Below are 17091 nucleotides of genomic sequence, written 5' to 3' on the forward strand. Positions count from 1 at the left end.
GCTGAAGGCACTTAACCGATTGAGCCACCCAAGTGCCCCTGCTTGATCTTTGTTTTGTTCAACTTGTTTACTACTTGTAATGGGATACGTTCTTCCCAAATTTACAGATAACAGGTAGTCAAAACGATAAGAGAATTTATTGAATGACAGAATTGGGTCACAAAAAATCTCAATTCCTTATAGTGATGGTCTAAACTTAACACAATTTAATATGATAGGTATAACTGCAATATGCAGTTGTTTTATACCCCATTTAATCCACAAAACATTAGAAAAGACTTATAATCAAATGATAAATATAACCTTAATATTTATTAATAAGAAAGGCTACCAATTTTTGAGGACTTACTATATGCCAGGCACTCTGCTAAATACTTCATATAATTTTATAATTTAATCTGGACAAGAACCTCATAAGACCATAGTAGTAGTAGTAATAGCTATCATTTACAGAGCATTTATGGAGTATTCGGTGCTGTTCTAGGCATTTTATACTTAATTCTCATAAGAACCCTACGAAGCATTCCAGTTCTGGAAGTTTGATTCTAAGGGTATTGGTACACCTTTTCTACCTTTTTTTTTTTTTTTACAGTTGAGATTTTGAAGATGAGAGAGACTGAGAAACTTCCCTAAACTTCTGGTAAACGAAGGACTGGGATTCAATCCCATGACACTTGATTTTATGGTTGATTTCTTAACAGGTCTTCAGCACTGCCTGTAACAACAGCTAGGAAGGCTCTGGACAAGGTGCGCTCATGTGTTATTGATTGTAATCTTGTTAACAACCGGGGGGGGTGTGTGTGGGGGGGTCACTCTCGCCCCTCCCATTTCACAGATCAGAAACTGAACGTTTGGGAGGTTAGCAGGCTGCTCCAGGCTAACACAGACAGTGAGAGGTGAAGTTGCAGTTCACACCCAGGTCTAACTCCAAAGCTCGTATTCTTAAACCTTAAGCTGTGCAGGAAGGGAGAGACGTAAACAATCAACAGCATTAGTGAGAAAGACTACTTGCGAGTTCAGTGCGAGGCAGTGGTGGGATCCCACTGGCAACAAGACGAATGCCACCCAAGGCTGCGTTCTAGAAATACAGTATTTGCAGCAAGGGAGGAGGCAGTCCCTCTCCCATCTGTAATGGCAGAGCATACCTGGAGCCCTGGTGTCATTCTGGGCTCCACACTTGAAAAAGCATTGTTGACATACCTGAAACTCCTCCACAGGAGAACGCCGAGCATGGTGACGTGTCCGAGTAACGTGTCGATAGGAGGAACTATTAAAAAGTTGAGGTTAGCCTTCCAAAACAGAAGACTGAGGAGAGGCTGAAAGAGTTGGTGTTTGACGTGTCTCCATGCAGCGGAGAGTTAGCTACAGTCGATACAGTTCCAGAGGGAAGCACGAAGCCTTCCATTGGGAGGGATTGGCGCCTCAGAGGGAGAAAGCACTGCTTGGTATTTGGAGCTTTCTAGAAATGAAATGGGCTTCCTTTTAAGATCATGAATTCTTTCTCACTGACGAAGAACCTAAACGACCACTTACTGTGGGTTTAAAGACTTCTATGTCAGGTTCGGTGGTTCTTAAATTTTAGTGGGTTATAAGAATCACCTGGAAGAACTTGTCAACAGTGATTCTCAGGCTTCACCGTTAGAAGCATCGATTCAATAGAGCTGAGATAAGGTTCATGAATCTGCATTTTTAACAAGCAGCCCAGTGGGTCCAAACGAGGTGGTCAGTGATCCACACTTTGAGAACCAATGAGACTGGATAAACTCCAAAATCTCTTCCACTTATTTTGCAAATAAACATTCTAGCAAAAAATGTGTGTAGTCAACATAGTGACTGCTCAAAGAAAGTTATCTTAGGTTTTATACACGATCCAACACAAAATTCTTTAATATGTTGACAGTTACAATTAGAGACACAATTACTGGAATGTAGTTAGGATATGGAAGGAGAAGGCTTGATTCTCAATCTATGTCATAAGAGATATGACTTCAATAGCTAAATTAAAGAGACAAATCCAGATGGAAAATCTTTGACATTTTAAAGAACTCACTGTACATATACCAGGGAGTAATCTGATGGGGACCTGGAGGAAGCTATTTAATTACCCTAACGCACTGCACCTGTGTAAGGTTGAACACCTGTCAGGTTCTGGGACCCAGGCTTATATAAACTGCAGCCTAAAACTAACACAACAGGTGTAGGGGAGAGTGTCTTCTAATGGTGGCTCACTTTCTGTTGGGGCTAAAGCACTTTTTCTGGCAAGTATAATGTATGTTTGATTAACTATAACTTTTACTTAAAGCATGCGACCGGAGAGCCACATTTTAGACCTACTATATCCTGAAATGTTTTACTCTCTGCAAACATGTTTTTAAAAAACAGTGTTTGGGTGTAATTTACTGTCCCATATCAGGACTTCTTTTTTTTAACTTAATTGCATAGTGGTGTTTCATTTGTTGCTTAAGCGCATTAAAGTTTTAAAAAAATGGGTCTTTTTTTCTTTGAAAATATTGAAAACCGACTCATTGAGGAATTGGTGTTCCTGGCTGTTTTGTTAGTGGTAGTACTGATGCTTATTTCATTCATGGAGGACTAGCAAATGATTTCTATTTTAAGTGTAAGGTCTCTAAAACTTCCAAATGGCAATTACATGTTATAATCAGCATGGCCCTGTTTCTATTTAATTTATTCTCACTTTTAACAGTTGCAGAGCTCCTCCTTTCTCTTAAATCATGAGGGATGAAATTGCAACAGCAGTTTTCTTTGTCACAAGACTGGTGAAAAAACATGATAAATTGAGTAAACAGCAAATAAAAGACTTCGCAGAAAAGCTGATGACGATCTTGTTTGAAACCTACAGAAGTCACTGGCACTCTGACTTCCCTTCCAAAGGGCAAGCCTTCAGGTGAGAGCCGGTGTGTAGGACGGGACGTAGGTCATGAGCTAAGCAATCACCGTGGGCAAGGATTCTGTTGGAGGGGTCTGAGGAACAAAAGTTTCATGGGCTCAAATTGTTCTGAATGTGGGCTTGAAAGAAAGGGATGCGGCCGGTGGCAGAGCAGAATTGAAAACTATGTCGTTTAAATGATAGTTGAAGACTTACAGGGCAAACCCCCTTCCGTGAAGTCGATTAAGCAGTCTCTAATTTATGTTTACTTGTGCACAAAAGATATGCAGAGAACATTCGTCACACTAATTGTGTGGCTTAGTGATGCAACTCACATTCTGAGTAGCTGTGTAAGAAGTCGATGGTTCTGTGAAACTGTGGAGGGTGGGGATGGGGTGGGGGTTGCAGGTGAGGGGCAGCTGTGTGTGTTGGAGGCCTTTGCCCATCACATGATTCTTCTACAAAGGCGCCTGTCACCATGTCTTTCTTTCCCTTTCATTGCTTTTTAAAGGTGTATCAGGATAAATAATATTCAGAATAAAGATCCCATTCTAGAAAGGGCTTGTGCTGAAAGTAAAGTGGATTTTTCTCACCTGGGACTTCCAAAGGAGATGACCCTATGGGTAGATCCCTTTGAAGTGTGCTGTAGGTGAGTAATCTTGTGGGAGGGGGTGTGCCTGAGACCCCTGGAAACCTTAGGTTACGCAGTCAGTTCTGTATACCTTCCTGAGAGATGACGCGCCACAGCCCTGCGTTAGCGGCCTGGCCTGAGGGCACTGGCTGGTTAAGATTTCAGATGCAAACTTGATCGCACAAACTTCTGGGAGGAGTGGATGGCCTGGAAGCACAGAGACTTTACATAGCATTTGAAATTTGACTTTAGTCCCTGCACTTTATGGCCAACCACAGATTATAATGCCTAAGTATTATAGGCAGTATGGGGGGGGGGCAGAGAAGTTGCGATGCAGTCCATTAGCTAAAATGAAAGAAACTAGTTCTTGTCTTTTTCTGAAAAACTCACCGAGAGAGCCCTTACAGAATACCTCTATTAATTACAGCCCTGTGGTAGCTGAAGGTCACCATGTCTCTTAATTTGCTTTGTTGTCAAACCATTTCCATTTGTTCTTTAAAACCACTTTTTGCAGATAAGTGAGTGGTCTGTAGAAAAGAGTAGAGACTAAAAAAACTTGTGAAATTTTGAATCCCTAATGAATACCTCATTTTCTTTTCCTGCTTAGGTATGGTGAGAAAAATCCTCCATTTACAATTGCTTCTTTTAAAGGCAGGTGGGAGGAGCGGGAGCTTTCCCAACAGATCAGCTGTGCTGTTAATAGAGCCGCTTTGGACGACGCCCCTGGCATTTCCTCTGATGAAGAAAGTTGTAACGAAGCACCTCAGATCATTCCTAAAGTGAGCAATCCAAAGAGTATTTACCAGGTGACGTGTGTTCCAGTTCTTCTCTACGCTTTTTTTTTTTTTCCTATTCTAATTCTAAAAAGAATTTTTTCACTGTCAAAGTGGAAAACAGAAACTGTAAAGATTAAAATCACAATACTAACATCCTGGGAAATTTTTTCCTTCTGTATGTAGTTTCTCTACGTGGCTGAGGGCTCAGGAGCTATACAGTCTTTTGTAGTATTTTGTTTTACCGTGTAGTATTTGAACACGAGTTTCCTTTCATCCAAATTCCTCCATGTTAAATGTTAAAATTAGTGGGCTTTCTTGCCAGCAGAAAATAATATACCATTTGTAGCAAATTTGGAATGTTAAGAAATGGTCAAAGGTCTGCAATCCCACCACAAGAACAGATTTTCTAAAATAAATAAGTTATAAGTAAATATATATACATACCCACAACTCCTAGAAAGATATGCATACTTGTATGTTGGAAATAGGTTTCATGAAACAATACTCCTCCTTACTTGGCATATTTTCTTCATATTTTCTACTAAATTAAATTGATTTCAACCACCTAAATGGATTTCATGACCCAGAAACAGTGGCAACCCTCAATTTGAAAAACACTGATCTAGACAGGCTCCCTACTGACACTGTGTGTATATACTTGTTTGTATGTTTTCTAAAATTAATCCTTTTTTTCATGTTAAGACAGTTTACTTAACATTTTAATACTTATTTTGTGATTTACTTACCTAATCTATTACTGTCAGTTATCTAGATTATTTCCACATTGTTGTGATATTTAAAAAAACTGATAACTTGTAGAAATGACTGAATTTTAAGTTATTTCTGGAGACTTGATTCTCAGACATGGAATTACTGGGTGATGGGATACAGACCTTTCACTGTTCTGAATATGGCCAGAGTGCCATCTAGGAGGTTTTCTTTATTTGTACTCTAACCAGCTCCATGTGGAAGTGTCTGTTTTATCATTTTTCCTAAAATTGGTTATTCTCATTTAAAAATACATAATTTGCTAAAGACGTAGTTATAGACTAGTAAGTAAGCATTAAAACCCCAAATCTTCACATGCCCAAACATTTTGGGTACTTACTGTCTTATGAATTTTTCTTAACCCCTTTACCATCTGAGGTCTTAATATATTACTAGTACAGGCTCTTCAAAAGTTAGAAATATTTTAACCCCTTTTCATATTACTGGCAAGTATTTTTTCTGTAGTTTAGTTTTCCTCCCATCTAGGGCTCAGGTCTACAGTCAGATATACTCTTGTAGAACAACGTCTTTTCAGAGCATGCTCTGCCAAACATCTGCATTCGTCGTTTGGGATGTTGAAAATGGAGGGATGTTGAAGATGGATATTTCTAGACCTCAGCCCTAGAGGTTATGATTAGACAATTATGGGTTAAGCCAGTGAGGGCAGGGGTGAAGTAGAAGAGAACCCAAGAATATACACAAATCTGAAGATGTGTTTTTCAGTATTTTAGTTGGATTAAATATTTAATTTTGTTAAAAGGTATGACATGACTATTACCACCCCCCTCATGCTGGACAATTTTCCAAGCATCATCATCTGCTTTGATTTCTACTCATTTGTACTCTCTATGCTTTCTAAAGGCTTAGCTTCTGAGTTATGGGTTTGTGATTAGTACTTAGATCTAGCTTATTATTTTAGAGATGATCTTCATACCTTCTTTTTTACTTTTTTTCCCCCCCAGGTTGAAAACTTGAAACAGCCCTTTCCATCTTGGTTCCATGTCTCCCGCAAAAAGAATATGGCAGATGGCCGCATGGGCCTCCTAGGGAACACTTACCATGCATTGCATAAAAATCCCAAGGGTCAGAGGTTTGCGGCTATCCACCGGGTGGACAGGTACCACTGGGTCAACACGAACCGATAATGCAGTGGCTGGGCATTCGGTGGGATAGAGCTCAGAGGAGCTGCTTCATTTTCTCTAAAACAAAAGGGGGTCTAAGGTTGAGAGGCCCATAACACAGAAAAAGTAATCCCATCAGGATCTAGGGTGGTGAAGTGGTGAATCCTCTCACACAGATCATGAGTATGTTCTTAGCTGTACTTTTAATTCTTACTTAATTTTATGTGAAGTTTTATGTAACACTAATGAATGTATTCAGGAACGTGATAGAATGAAGATATTGACCTGTGATAAGATTCAACGAATTATGAAAAGTAACAGTTTAAATAAACGTACTATGTTTTTAATACCATTCTAGTTCAGTGTTTTGCAAGAAAGCTTTGAAAGTTTGTGTTTCTTCATTAGCCATTAAAGCAGGTAGACTTCACTTAGGGAAGTGTGATCCCCATGATATGGTCTCCTGGCCGCAGTTTGTTACCTCTCATTGCTGCTCTATTTCACAAGGCCACTGGGAGCTTGTTTTAAAATTACTCTTTAGGGGCACCTGGGTGGCACAGCGGTTAAGCGCGTGCCTTCGGCCAAGGGCGTGATCCCAGCGTTCTGGGATCGAGCCCCATATCAGGCTCCTCCGCTATGAGCCTGCTTCTTCCTCTCCCACTCCCCCTGCTTGTGTTCCCTCTCTCGCTGGCTGTCTCTATCTCTGTCGAATAAATAAATAAAATCTTTAAAAAAAAATTACTCTTTAAGATACAAAATTCCCTTGTTTGTGTGACTTTTAAAAATATTGTTCTATTTTTAACCTGTTAATAGACTTAATTATGACTTATAACAGTGACACCTACACATTATAAGGATTCAAGCTAATGGAATTAAAATGAAAAACTTAATAAAAAATTAAGCAAAAAAAAAAAAGTACCACCAAGAAAAAAATCCCTACCATCCAGCCAGAAACTACCACTATTAACATTAATTGGTGACCATCTTTACAGTCATGCTATATATGTATACAGATGTAAGAACTGATACACGGTAAGAAAAACCATTCGATAGGAGCTACTTAACAAATAACTAAAATAAAAAATTCAAGTATCTTAGCAAAACAAAGATACCTAAGGTGAAATAATCATAAACTTTTCTATCACAAAGTATTTTTTTTTCCTGAAAGATTTCTCTGGAGTTAAATACCAGGAAGCTGGAAACTTTCTTTATCTTTAAACTTTGTTTTTCAATTTTATACAGTAGTATTTGTTGCTATGTAAGCTGCAGAAATAAGCATTCTTAATTTTTTTCCCCCAAGGACAAGTTAAGGCAGTATTAAAATCTTAGGTCATGCTTTCTTTGTCTTACAATTTCATAGACCTCACCCGAAACTAAAGTTTTTGGCACGATACTGTGGAGAAATCAGACCAGTTTGATTTCCCCAAATCCCCGCCCCTCACACCAACAGGCGCTTTTACTTCCTTAGGTGACTTCCTTTGCCTGCCAGTCTGAAAACCTTTTCCTCTATACGGGAAGTCTGTGTCCATGTGTCAGTCAGTCGTTCTACCACAGTTTTCCCCCAAATATTGTGCTCCTTTCTGACCTGCAGATTGAATTTTTCTAGAGCAATCTCCTACAATATTTAAGTACTTTATTAGTCCATCCGTTTTAGGGACACCAACTCTCCTGATGCTGGATCATTTCTGTGTTCTGTCATAGCTACTTATCTGATTGCTTTAATAGCTTTCATTCTTTTAAACCATGACAGTGTTAAGTCTTCCTTCTGCCAGTTTGTCAGTCCTGTTTAGTCTTTGTTTCTTACCTGTTTCTTAGTTCCATAATATTTTGGATTTCAATTAGCTAATTTCTGTAGGAGTTATTCCCATGAACAGTGTGACTAGAAAAGGAAAACTGTATAAAATAGTTACTATATGTAAGACAACATAATATTTAGATGTGACAGAAGAATGGGTTTCTAAGAAACTTTGCATAGAGGGTTTTATTAACAATTGTGTCTTGAAGTGTGTGAGGTTGGTTTAAAACAAAACAAAACAAAACTTGTTCCAGCCAACAGCGAGGATAAATCTGGGGCACGTCTATTACCACTCCTGTACCCCATGCCATGGCGGACATCCCTGATGAATCACCATAATCTTATTCGGATGCACAGAAGCCCTCAAAATTCTGTGCACACAGTACCAGAGATAGTCATTAAAATGAATTGCTCCAAGTGGGCACTCAAAAGGAAATCAATTCCACCATGATCGAGGATTGGCCCAGAGGGAGCCATCCACGGGCTTTAGAGCCCTGTGTAATTCTTTAAAGCTTCCCATGTGGCCCTGAGACAAGGTATAGGGGAAAATTTCATGAATTATATATTTTTTGCTGTAATTAAAAGTGACTAATATAGTTGAAAAGTCCCCAAATAAATGAATACTGTGTCTATTAGTACATAAGTATAATAACCAAATTAGATCTTCCTAATCTGCATTTTGAAATTTTCTATGAGTATGTACCACATTTTTTTTTCTTTTTTAAAAATTAAACTTTTTGAGAGACCTATAGATTCACATGCTTTTAAGAGGTAGAGAGAAATCTGTGTACCCTTTACCTAGTTTTCACCAGTGGTAAGATTTTGCAAAATGATACTATAATATTACAAGCAGATGTTGACATGATGCAGTTGGGATACAGAACATTTCCATTGTTCCCTTTTATGGCCACACCCACTCCCCCCACTCCCAGCCCTTCTTCAACCCCTCGGCAACCACTAAACTATTATCCCTCATTTCTGTAATTTTGCCATCTCCAGAATGTTACAAATGGAATCCTACTGTAGCCTACCTTTTGGGATTGGCTTTTTTCATGAAAGCCTAGTTCCCCGAAGATTCATCCAGAATGTTGCGTGAAGCAGTAGTTTGTTCCTTATTACCGCTGAGTAGTACTCCATGGTAGGGATATACCACAATTTGTTTAACCATTATGTGTTGAAGAATGACGACTGGGTTGTTTCTAATTTGAGGGATTATGAATAAAACTGCTATAAATGTCCATATACATAATGTGTGAGCATAAATTTTTATTTCTCTGGGATAAATGCGTAAGAGAGCAATTGCTAGGTCGTATGGTAGTTGCATGTTTAGTTTTTTAAGACACTGCCAAACTGTTTTACAGAGTGGCTGTACTATTTTATATTGCCACAAACAATGCGTGAGAGCACTCCTTTCCCCATGGGTGTGCCAGACTTTGGGGTTCTGGATTTATAATTTTTTTCTTTCAGGACTAGAAAAAATGTTGTGGCTCTTTTCCTAGTTTCTATGGCTTCTAATGAGAAATCTGCTCTGATTGACATTTTTAACTCTATAGCGGTCTTTTTTTTTTTTTTTTTTTCTGGCTGCTTTCAAGATTTTTTTCTTTGCTTTTAGTTTTTGGAGGTGTAATTATGATGTGTCTTGGTGTGGATTTTTAAAAAAATTTACTTATCCTGCTTGGGATTCATTCAGCAACTTGAATCTGTAGGTTTGCTTCTTTTCAAAGTTGGCGAGTTTTCAGCCATTATTTCTGTGAGTACTTCTATAGCCTGCCCTCTCTGTCTTCTCCTCCTGAGAGTTTGATAACTTGAATGCTCCGTCATTTCTTATAGAGTCATAGGTTCCTATAACTCTACGCATTCATTTCTTCTCTCTTTTCCCACTCTGCTGTTCAGATTTGGTAATTTCTTTCATTCTGTCTAAAAATCCACTGACTTTCCCCATCTGTCCCTTCTATTTTACTGTTGATCCCATCGAGTGAGCTTTTTATTTTGGCTTTTACATTTTTTAGCTCTAAAATTTTCATTGGATTCTTTTTTGTCTTCTGTTCCTCTTCTTCTGTGACTTTATGGTTTTCTTCTCTTGAGGTTTTCCATTTTTTCATTTATTTCAAGCATGTTCATAATTGTTGAAGCATTTTTTTTTTTAAGATTTTATTTATTTGACAGAGATAGAGACAGCCAGTGAGAGAGGGAACACAAGCAGGGAGAGTGGGAGAGGAAGAAGCAGGCTCACAGCAGAGAAGCCTGATGTGGGGCTCGATCCCATAACGCCGGGATCACGCCCTGAGCCGAAGGCAGACGCTTAACCGCTGTGCCACCCAGGCACCCCTGTTGAAGCATTTTTGTGATGACTTTAAATTTTCCCCTATAATTCTAATATCTTTAACATCTTGGTGTTGGCATCAGTTTATTGTCTTTTTTTCACTCAGTTTTTTACCTCTCTGGTTCTTACTATGATAAATGATTTTTGCCTGAAACCTGTACATTTTGTGACATAAGACTTGGGATCCTATTTAAACTTTGTTTTAGCTGATTTCCTTTGACACCATTCCAGTGGTGGTGGGGGAGGGGAGCGGGGAGTGCTTCCTTGTTTCTGCCTGGTGGGAGCTAAAAGTCCAGGTTCCCCACTTGCTCTCCACTGCTACCTAAGGAAGGGGTTGCTCGTACCTGCTGGGCAGGTATGGGAGTTCAAGCTCCTCACGTAGCTTGCTGGAACACTTTGCCGAGGGTGGCCTTGTTACCGATGGGCTGTAGAAGTCCTGACTCTCCACTTGGTCTTTGCTGATACCACTCGAGCTGGGAGGTGGTGGTGAGGGGACTACCATATGTTGGTAGATGTCTAGATTCCCCATGTGGGCTTCCCTGACACTGGAGAAGAGGGGAATTTGTTACTGCCGTGCAGGGATGAAAAGATGAAGATTCCCAGCTCTCTGCATGGTCTGCTCTGATAACATCCCAGAAGGAGGTTGGGGTGCTTAATTACAGCCTGGCAAGGTGGAAGTTTAGCCTTCTCACTCAACTTTTGCTGCTGTGGGTGGAGCCAGGGTTGTTTTTTTTTTCTTCCTGTGATGTTTGGTTAGAGTAAAGCAGTTAGGGTTTAAAAGTTTTCTGTCTTGCTAGGCTGCCCCACCCCCCCTTTATAAGATTTATTTATTTTTTTGAGAGAGAGAGTGGGGGGGAGGGGCAGAGGGAGAGAATCTCAAGCAGACTCCCTGCTGACCGTGGAACCCTACATAGAGCTCAGTCTCATGTCCCTGAGATCATGACCTGAACCGAAATCAAGAGTTGGTTGCTTAACCAACTGAGCCACCCAGGCGCCCCTAAGCTGCCCTTTTCTCAGTCCTTTAGCTAGAGAGCATGCTTTGGGGGAGCTTTTTGGTTCTGTGCTCACTGGTGTTTATGGATTGCTGGTTTTTTCATTTCCAACTCTGGAATACATGAGGGAATAAGAGAATTTGTGGCGTTACCACCACTTCCTGCCTTGGGTTTTGAGGTTCTTGCCTGGTCTATTTTCTTCTCTACACCGTTCAGTATCTCCTTGTTTTTACACATAATATCCAAGAATTTTAGTTCTACTTCGTGGAAGGAGTAGCGAAAGGTACGCCTAGCCCTATTTCCTGGAAGCAGAAGTCTGTGTACCACTTCTGAAATAAAAGAATAATTCTTAAAACAATTAAGTATTACATTTTTTGGAAAGGGCTCTTTTTGTGAATAGTTAGTAAAATATGGCTTCTATATCAACTGAAGTTTTCTTATCCTTTTTCTGGCCAGTGGGCTGTGCATGTATATGGGTATGTGTGTGCACACAAAGTTAATTCCTTGAAGATAACTAGAATCTGAGCACTTTTAAACAGAAACAGCAATAACAGCACAAAATGCAGAAAAGAGATCATGACCCCTGCCTTGTAATCTGTGGCATTTCCATTAAAGAGCATGTGCTTACCGAAAGCCTGCAGCTGTTACTATATTAATAATGGGATCAGATGGAAGGCTCAAGAAGTCAGCCAGGAAGCTAATAGGATCATGTTTTGGCAGATGCCTCACTCAGCCAAGAATGAGGGATACAGAGGAAATATCTTTAATTTCTGCATGACTTTTTCTTTGCCACTTCTCTCTGAGGCCCTGGACTCTAGGCCTAAAGACTCTCCATAGTCTTATGTGTCTGGCTTAATTAATCTTCACTCTGCTTTTTGGGAAATGCATCTCATAATTTATGTGAATAGCTAAAGGATACACACTTAGTATTTATCATATCTAAGATTTACCTTCTTCTCAGAGTACTGGAGAAGTCTTTAATCTTATGAAGTTACTCTGCTTGGATTTGGGGGGTGTGCTTTGTTTATGAATTCCCAGTTCAAGGAAGAGACAGGAGAATGGGTGTCACAGTCCATTCTTAGGGCAACTACATTTTATTGGTATCTGTGCTAGGAAGGCAGCAGAGAGTTTTAATTGAACTAGTAATTAATGAAACAGTTTTAAGCCTGACAAATTTGGTACTTACTGTGCCTCATGGCTAGTGTTTTAAACTGAGTGATTATTTAAGATGACCAACCTCTAGCAGCAAAGAAATGAGGGCTCAGCATCCACGTAAGATGGTGGGTGTAGTGAATTGAATGAGATCTCCTCATGGCTGGATTTAAAACTCTTTGTTAAACTTGAATTGTAAATCTTTTTGTCTTCATAGTTGTCCAGTGTTTTTAGTTGTAATTTATTTTCCTTAAAGTACTTGAGCACTAGTATTTTGGTTAGATTTAGAGTGAAATCCTCAGTTGCATATGGACATCTCATCTTTATGACGAAAGATGCGTAGTGCTAAAACTTTCGAATGTGAGGTGGATACTGAATTCGTTAATTAGTTATCATTCATCGTCCACACACATATTTGTCAAATTTTCTTGACTAGCCTCTCTTCATTTCTTTGCTTGAAAGATTCAACAATTGTTATGTAAAAAAAAAAAAAATCCCTTCTGCTACTCCTCTTGGAGTATAATACGGAGAATTAGCCATGTGAGTAGCAGCTTGAATTGCTGGCATTGGATTTGTCATTCGAGCTGGCTTTTGATTTGAAGTTTGTATTTGAAGAAAATGTTTTGGCTTCCATTGAATTCATGGGACAGTTGCGTCTCTCCTGATCACCACTCAAACTTGTTTCAGATGACTGTTTATCTCTCTGAGGTGTTCCAACCAGAGCTCCTGCAGTGAATTCTGTGTAGGCCACATGGCCTATATCTTATTACCAGATCTCTAAATTCTCATTCCAGATCACCAAATATTGTGCAAGTATATCTAACTACTTTGTGTGACTCAATAATAGATAATTTCAGATAAGTTAACTAGCCTGATAAAGGACAAGGTATACAAATTTACATTTCTAGAAAGAGGTTCAGTCAGTATCTCTAAATAATGAATATTTTAATAAAATATGTGATTGAAAGCATGTTATCCTCTGTGCCAAATATTAACCTCTGTTATGTTATATATCCACCCAAGATTATAGTATACATTTATGTGATTGATACATCAATGTTACAGGTATTAAAAAATTCTATCAACCTTATTAGATATATTTCCACATTTAACACCTTTTAAACATGCAGACTGAAATGAGATCACCATTTTCTTTCTAGATCTAAAAATAAAGCAGAAAAAGAAACATTATATGTAGTTATTTTTATAAAAAGACAATCCACAGAATGAGGAAAAATAGTTGCAGAATAAAGAATTCCTACAAATCAATTAAACAGGGAATCCAATGAAAAATGGGCAAAATACTTGACTGGCACTTCTCAAGAGAAGACATTCAAACGGTGTATAAACATTTGGATGGTGCCCAGTTTCAGAGGCCATCAGGAAAGTGCAAGTTAAAACCACATACTCAGAAGAATGCATAAAATATAAACGATGGACATACTAAATGCTGAAAAAAATGGAGAGTGACCAGAACTCTTACCCACTTCTGGTGGGCACCTATATTCATACAATCACTTTGGATCCCGTTGGTAGTATCTACTAAGGAGGGAAATATCCACCCCTTAAGACCCAGAATTCCCAGTTCTAAGTAATACCTGACTTGGTACAGTCACATATAGTCACCAAAATACGCACAAGACTATTTGTAATAACCTCAAACTGGAAAATACCCAAAGGAACATTAGTAGTGGAAAGAATACATGTTGATATAGCCACACAATGGAGTGTTTTATAGCAAAGAGAATCAACAAACCACATGCAACAATATAAATACACTTCACAAACGTGATGCTGAGCAAAAGATAAAGTAACTCATAATTTACGATTCTATTTATGTGAAGTTCATGAATAAACAAAAACAGTTAATGAAGTCTGAAGTCAGGATAGAGGTTATTCTCGGGGGGCTGACGACCGGATGGAGGGGACATGGGAGGCTGGTGATGTTGTCTTTCTTGATGTTTGTAACACGGAAATGTTCACTTTGGACAATTCATGAGGAGTGCATTTATGACATGTGCACTTTTAAAAGCTGTGTTATATTTTAATAAAGTTTTAACGGTAGTTTTCACCCCAGACATGGGTGATAACTATTCACAAAGTAGACGGGGGCCCAGAGCTGAAGCCAGTGTTCAGTTATTTCTCCGGGGTGCTAGCTGCTGATCTGGATCTTGACATGTAAGGTCACCACTCTGCATGAGAAAAATGAAGGTATTTGGGGTTTTTCTCTTTGCTGATTATCCATATACCTTACAAAATATTAGTGTTGGTCATTTGGAATCCAAATATTTGTTGGTTTTTAAAGATATAACTTTTTTTTTTTTTTAAGTGGGCTGCATGCCCAACATGGAGCTTGAACTCCTAACTCTGAGATCAGGGGTCACATGCTCTACCGACTGAGCCAGCCAGGGGCCCCTAAAGATATAGCATTTTACATGCTTACGATAAAAAGACAAACAACCTTTTATATAACAGCAGCAGGGATCATAACGAAAGAAACCCTGAATGGGAAGGCAAGGGACCCAGTTCTAGTTACTTCTTGCCCTCTTCCAGTTGGGTGAACAGGGGCAAGTCTGAGTCTCAGTTCCCACTCTCTGGGATTAATGCTTTACCTGCGTGAAGGCAGATAAACTCTGTGATCTCTTCCTTTCGAACTCTGAGATCTAAATCTACCATCTCCTGTACTGGGAAAACTCTTAAATAAAGTGACTGATGATGTAGCTTTTCATACCACCGTTAATTTCCAATGCTTTGTTCTGCTGACATGTTCAATTACAAAGGTGGCTCCAAACACATGAAATGTTTCGAGGTGTATAGCAAAGTACAGTCTTAATGCAGTAGATCATAAGGACATCTCACCTTCTCTTCATCCCCATGCTGATCTCTTGGTTTTCTTGGGATCTGTTGTTCTGCAGTGAGGAGGGTTTTTAGAAAATGTTCCATGTTGGTAAAGAGGAGAAGATCTGTGTTTCTCTTAATATACTGTGGAGAACGTGGAGGACAGAGTTAATACCTTTGTTCCCATTTCTTTTAAGTATTCCTGGATCTTCTTAGCCAGACTGGACCTGAGCATAGTATATACAATTCTGCCTTTAAGATAAAGCAAGACCTCTCCATAGACGGTGGTTGACAGAGGACTGGCCGTCCAGATCCACAACTACCTCTGTCTCGGGCAAGTTTTTAACACTTCTAAGTGTCAGTTTTTTCATCTGTAAGCTAGGAATAAAAGTAGCATCTAGCTTATAAGGGCATAGGGAAGATTAAATGAGATGATGCATGTAAAACTCTCGGCTGAACAGCCGGCACATGGCAAGTATATAAATCATGTCTGCTATGACCTGCCTCATAGTTACCTCTGGTAGATCAGAATATTTCAGTATATAATAGCGTCAGGGTCCAGGCAAACCTGTTCATTAATACGGTAAATATACTGAGAGCCTCCTTATGAGTCTGGCGTGGGGGCTACCTTAGGAAACAAACCAGACGTCTCTCACCTCACGGAGCTGATGTTCTATTAGGGGAAGAAAAGCAATAAACAAGCCTATGTGAGTAAGTTATGTAGTCCGTTAGGAAGTCATACAGGAGAAAGAAAAGCAGAGTAGAGTAAGAAAAAGCTGACGAACAGGAGAAAGAGGGTTGTGAATGAGATGCGCTAGTCAGAGCAGGCCTCAGGGAGGTGACACTTGAACAAAGACCTGCAGGAGGTAAGGGAGTTGTGCATGCTCTAAAGCCTCAACCTCAGTGCCACGGGCATTCTGGGGTGGAGAGTATTTTGTTGTGGGGGCTGTCCTGTGCTGGTTAGTGGCATCCGTGCCTTCTAACCACTAGTTACCAACAGCAGTCCTCTCCATGGAGAAGGACAATCAAAAATGTTTGCAGACATTGCCACATGTCCTGTGCGAGATAAAATTGCTCCTGGTTGAGAACCATTGCTGTTGCAGGCAGAAGGGAGTGCACCCGGTGTGTCTGAAGACTAGCAGGGGGGAAAGCATGGTTGGAGGTGAGTGACAGAGGGCAAGAGTGGCAGGTGAGGGGGTGGGAGACAAGGGGACTTGGCTTCCTTGGCTTTGACTCTAAGTGAGATGAGGAAGCACAGCACGATTTTGAACAAATCCATTTTCATTTGAAAAGGATCACTGTGACCAGTGTGCTGAGAACAGACTGAGGGGAGGCAAGGTTGGGATCGGGGACCAGTTAGTAAGTATTACAATAATCCAGGTGAGATGATGCACGCTCACACCAGGCTGCTAGCACTGCAGGCAATGAGACGTGGTCATATTATGGATCTACTCTGAAAGTAGAGCAACAGGGTTTCCTGGATTGGTTATGGGGTGTTTGTTACAGAGAGGTTTCAAGGAAGACTTTGGCTTGAAAAACCAAAAGAATACAGTTGCCATCAACTGAGATGGGGAGGGTTTTGACTAGAGGAGGTTTGGACAGAAGATGGGTTTGGGGCATGTTGAACTTGAGATGCTTCTTAGACCTGCAAGTGGAAGTGGCTGGTAAGCAGTCGAGGACATGGGTTCAGGTAGAGAGTTGGGTGGAGCTGGAGATAAAAATTTGAGGGTCCTTGACATGCAGATAGGGTTTAAGCTAGAAGATGGGATGAGATCCCCAAGGGGAGCAAATATAGACAGAGAAGAGAAGAG

At 39.8% G+C, this 17091-nt stretch overlaps 1 protein-coding gene across 1 annotated transcript; it reads left to right on the top strand.

Moving 5' to 3' along the window:
* The first annotated feature begins 2732 nt into the window (after positions 1–2732).
* BTG4 (BTG anti-proliferation factor 4) lies at positions 2733–6769 on the top strand. Its single transcript, XM_008690097.2, has 4 exons — positions 2733–2905; positions 3399–3536; positions 4126–4324; positions 6025–6769. Exons 1-4 carry the CDS (start codon positions 2733–2735, stop codon positions 6205–6207), a joined length of 693 nt encoding a protein of 230 aa, XP_008688319.1. The 3' UTR covers positions 6208–6769.
* Positions 6770–17091: the final 10322 nt, after the last annotated feature.

Source organism: Ursus maritimus, unplaced genomic scaffold (genome assembly GCF_017311325.1).
Source record: "Ursus maritimus isolate PB19 unplaced genomic scaffold, ASM1731132v1 scaffold_16, whole genome shotgun sequence".
In the NCBI taxonomy this organism is placed as follows: domain Eukaryota; kingdom Metazoa; phylum Chordata; class Mammalia; order Carnivora; family Ursidae; genus Ursus; species Ursus maritimus.

Bases quoted from the DNA above. Each gene is read 5' to 3' on its own strand.
- BTG4 (XM_008690097.2), top strand. From the start codon at position 2,733: ATGAGGGATGAAATTGCAACAGCAGTTTTCTTTGTCACAAGACTGGTG. The intron at 2,906-3,398 runs GTGAGAGCCGGT...TGCTTTTTAAAG, and splicing joins TCCAAAGGGCAAGCCTTCAG to GTGTATCAGGATAAATAATA. The intron at 3,537-4,125 runs GTGAGTAATCTT...TTTCCTGCTTAG, and splicing joins CCCTTTGAAGTGTGCTGTAG to GTATGGTGAGAAAAATCCTC.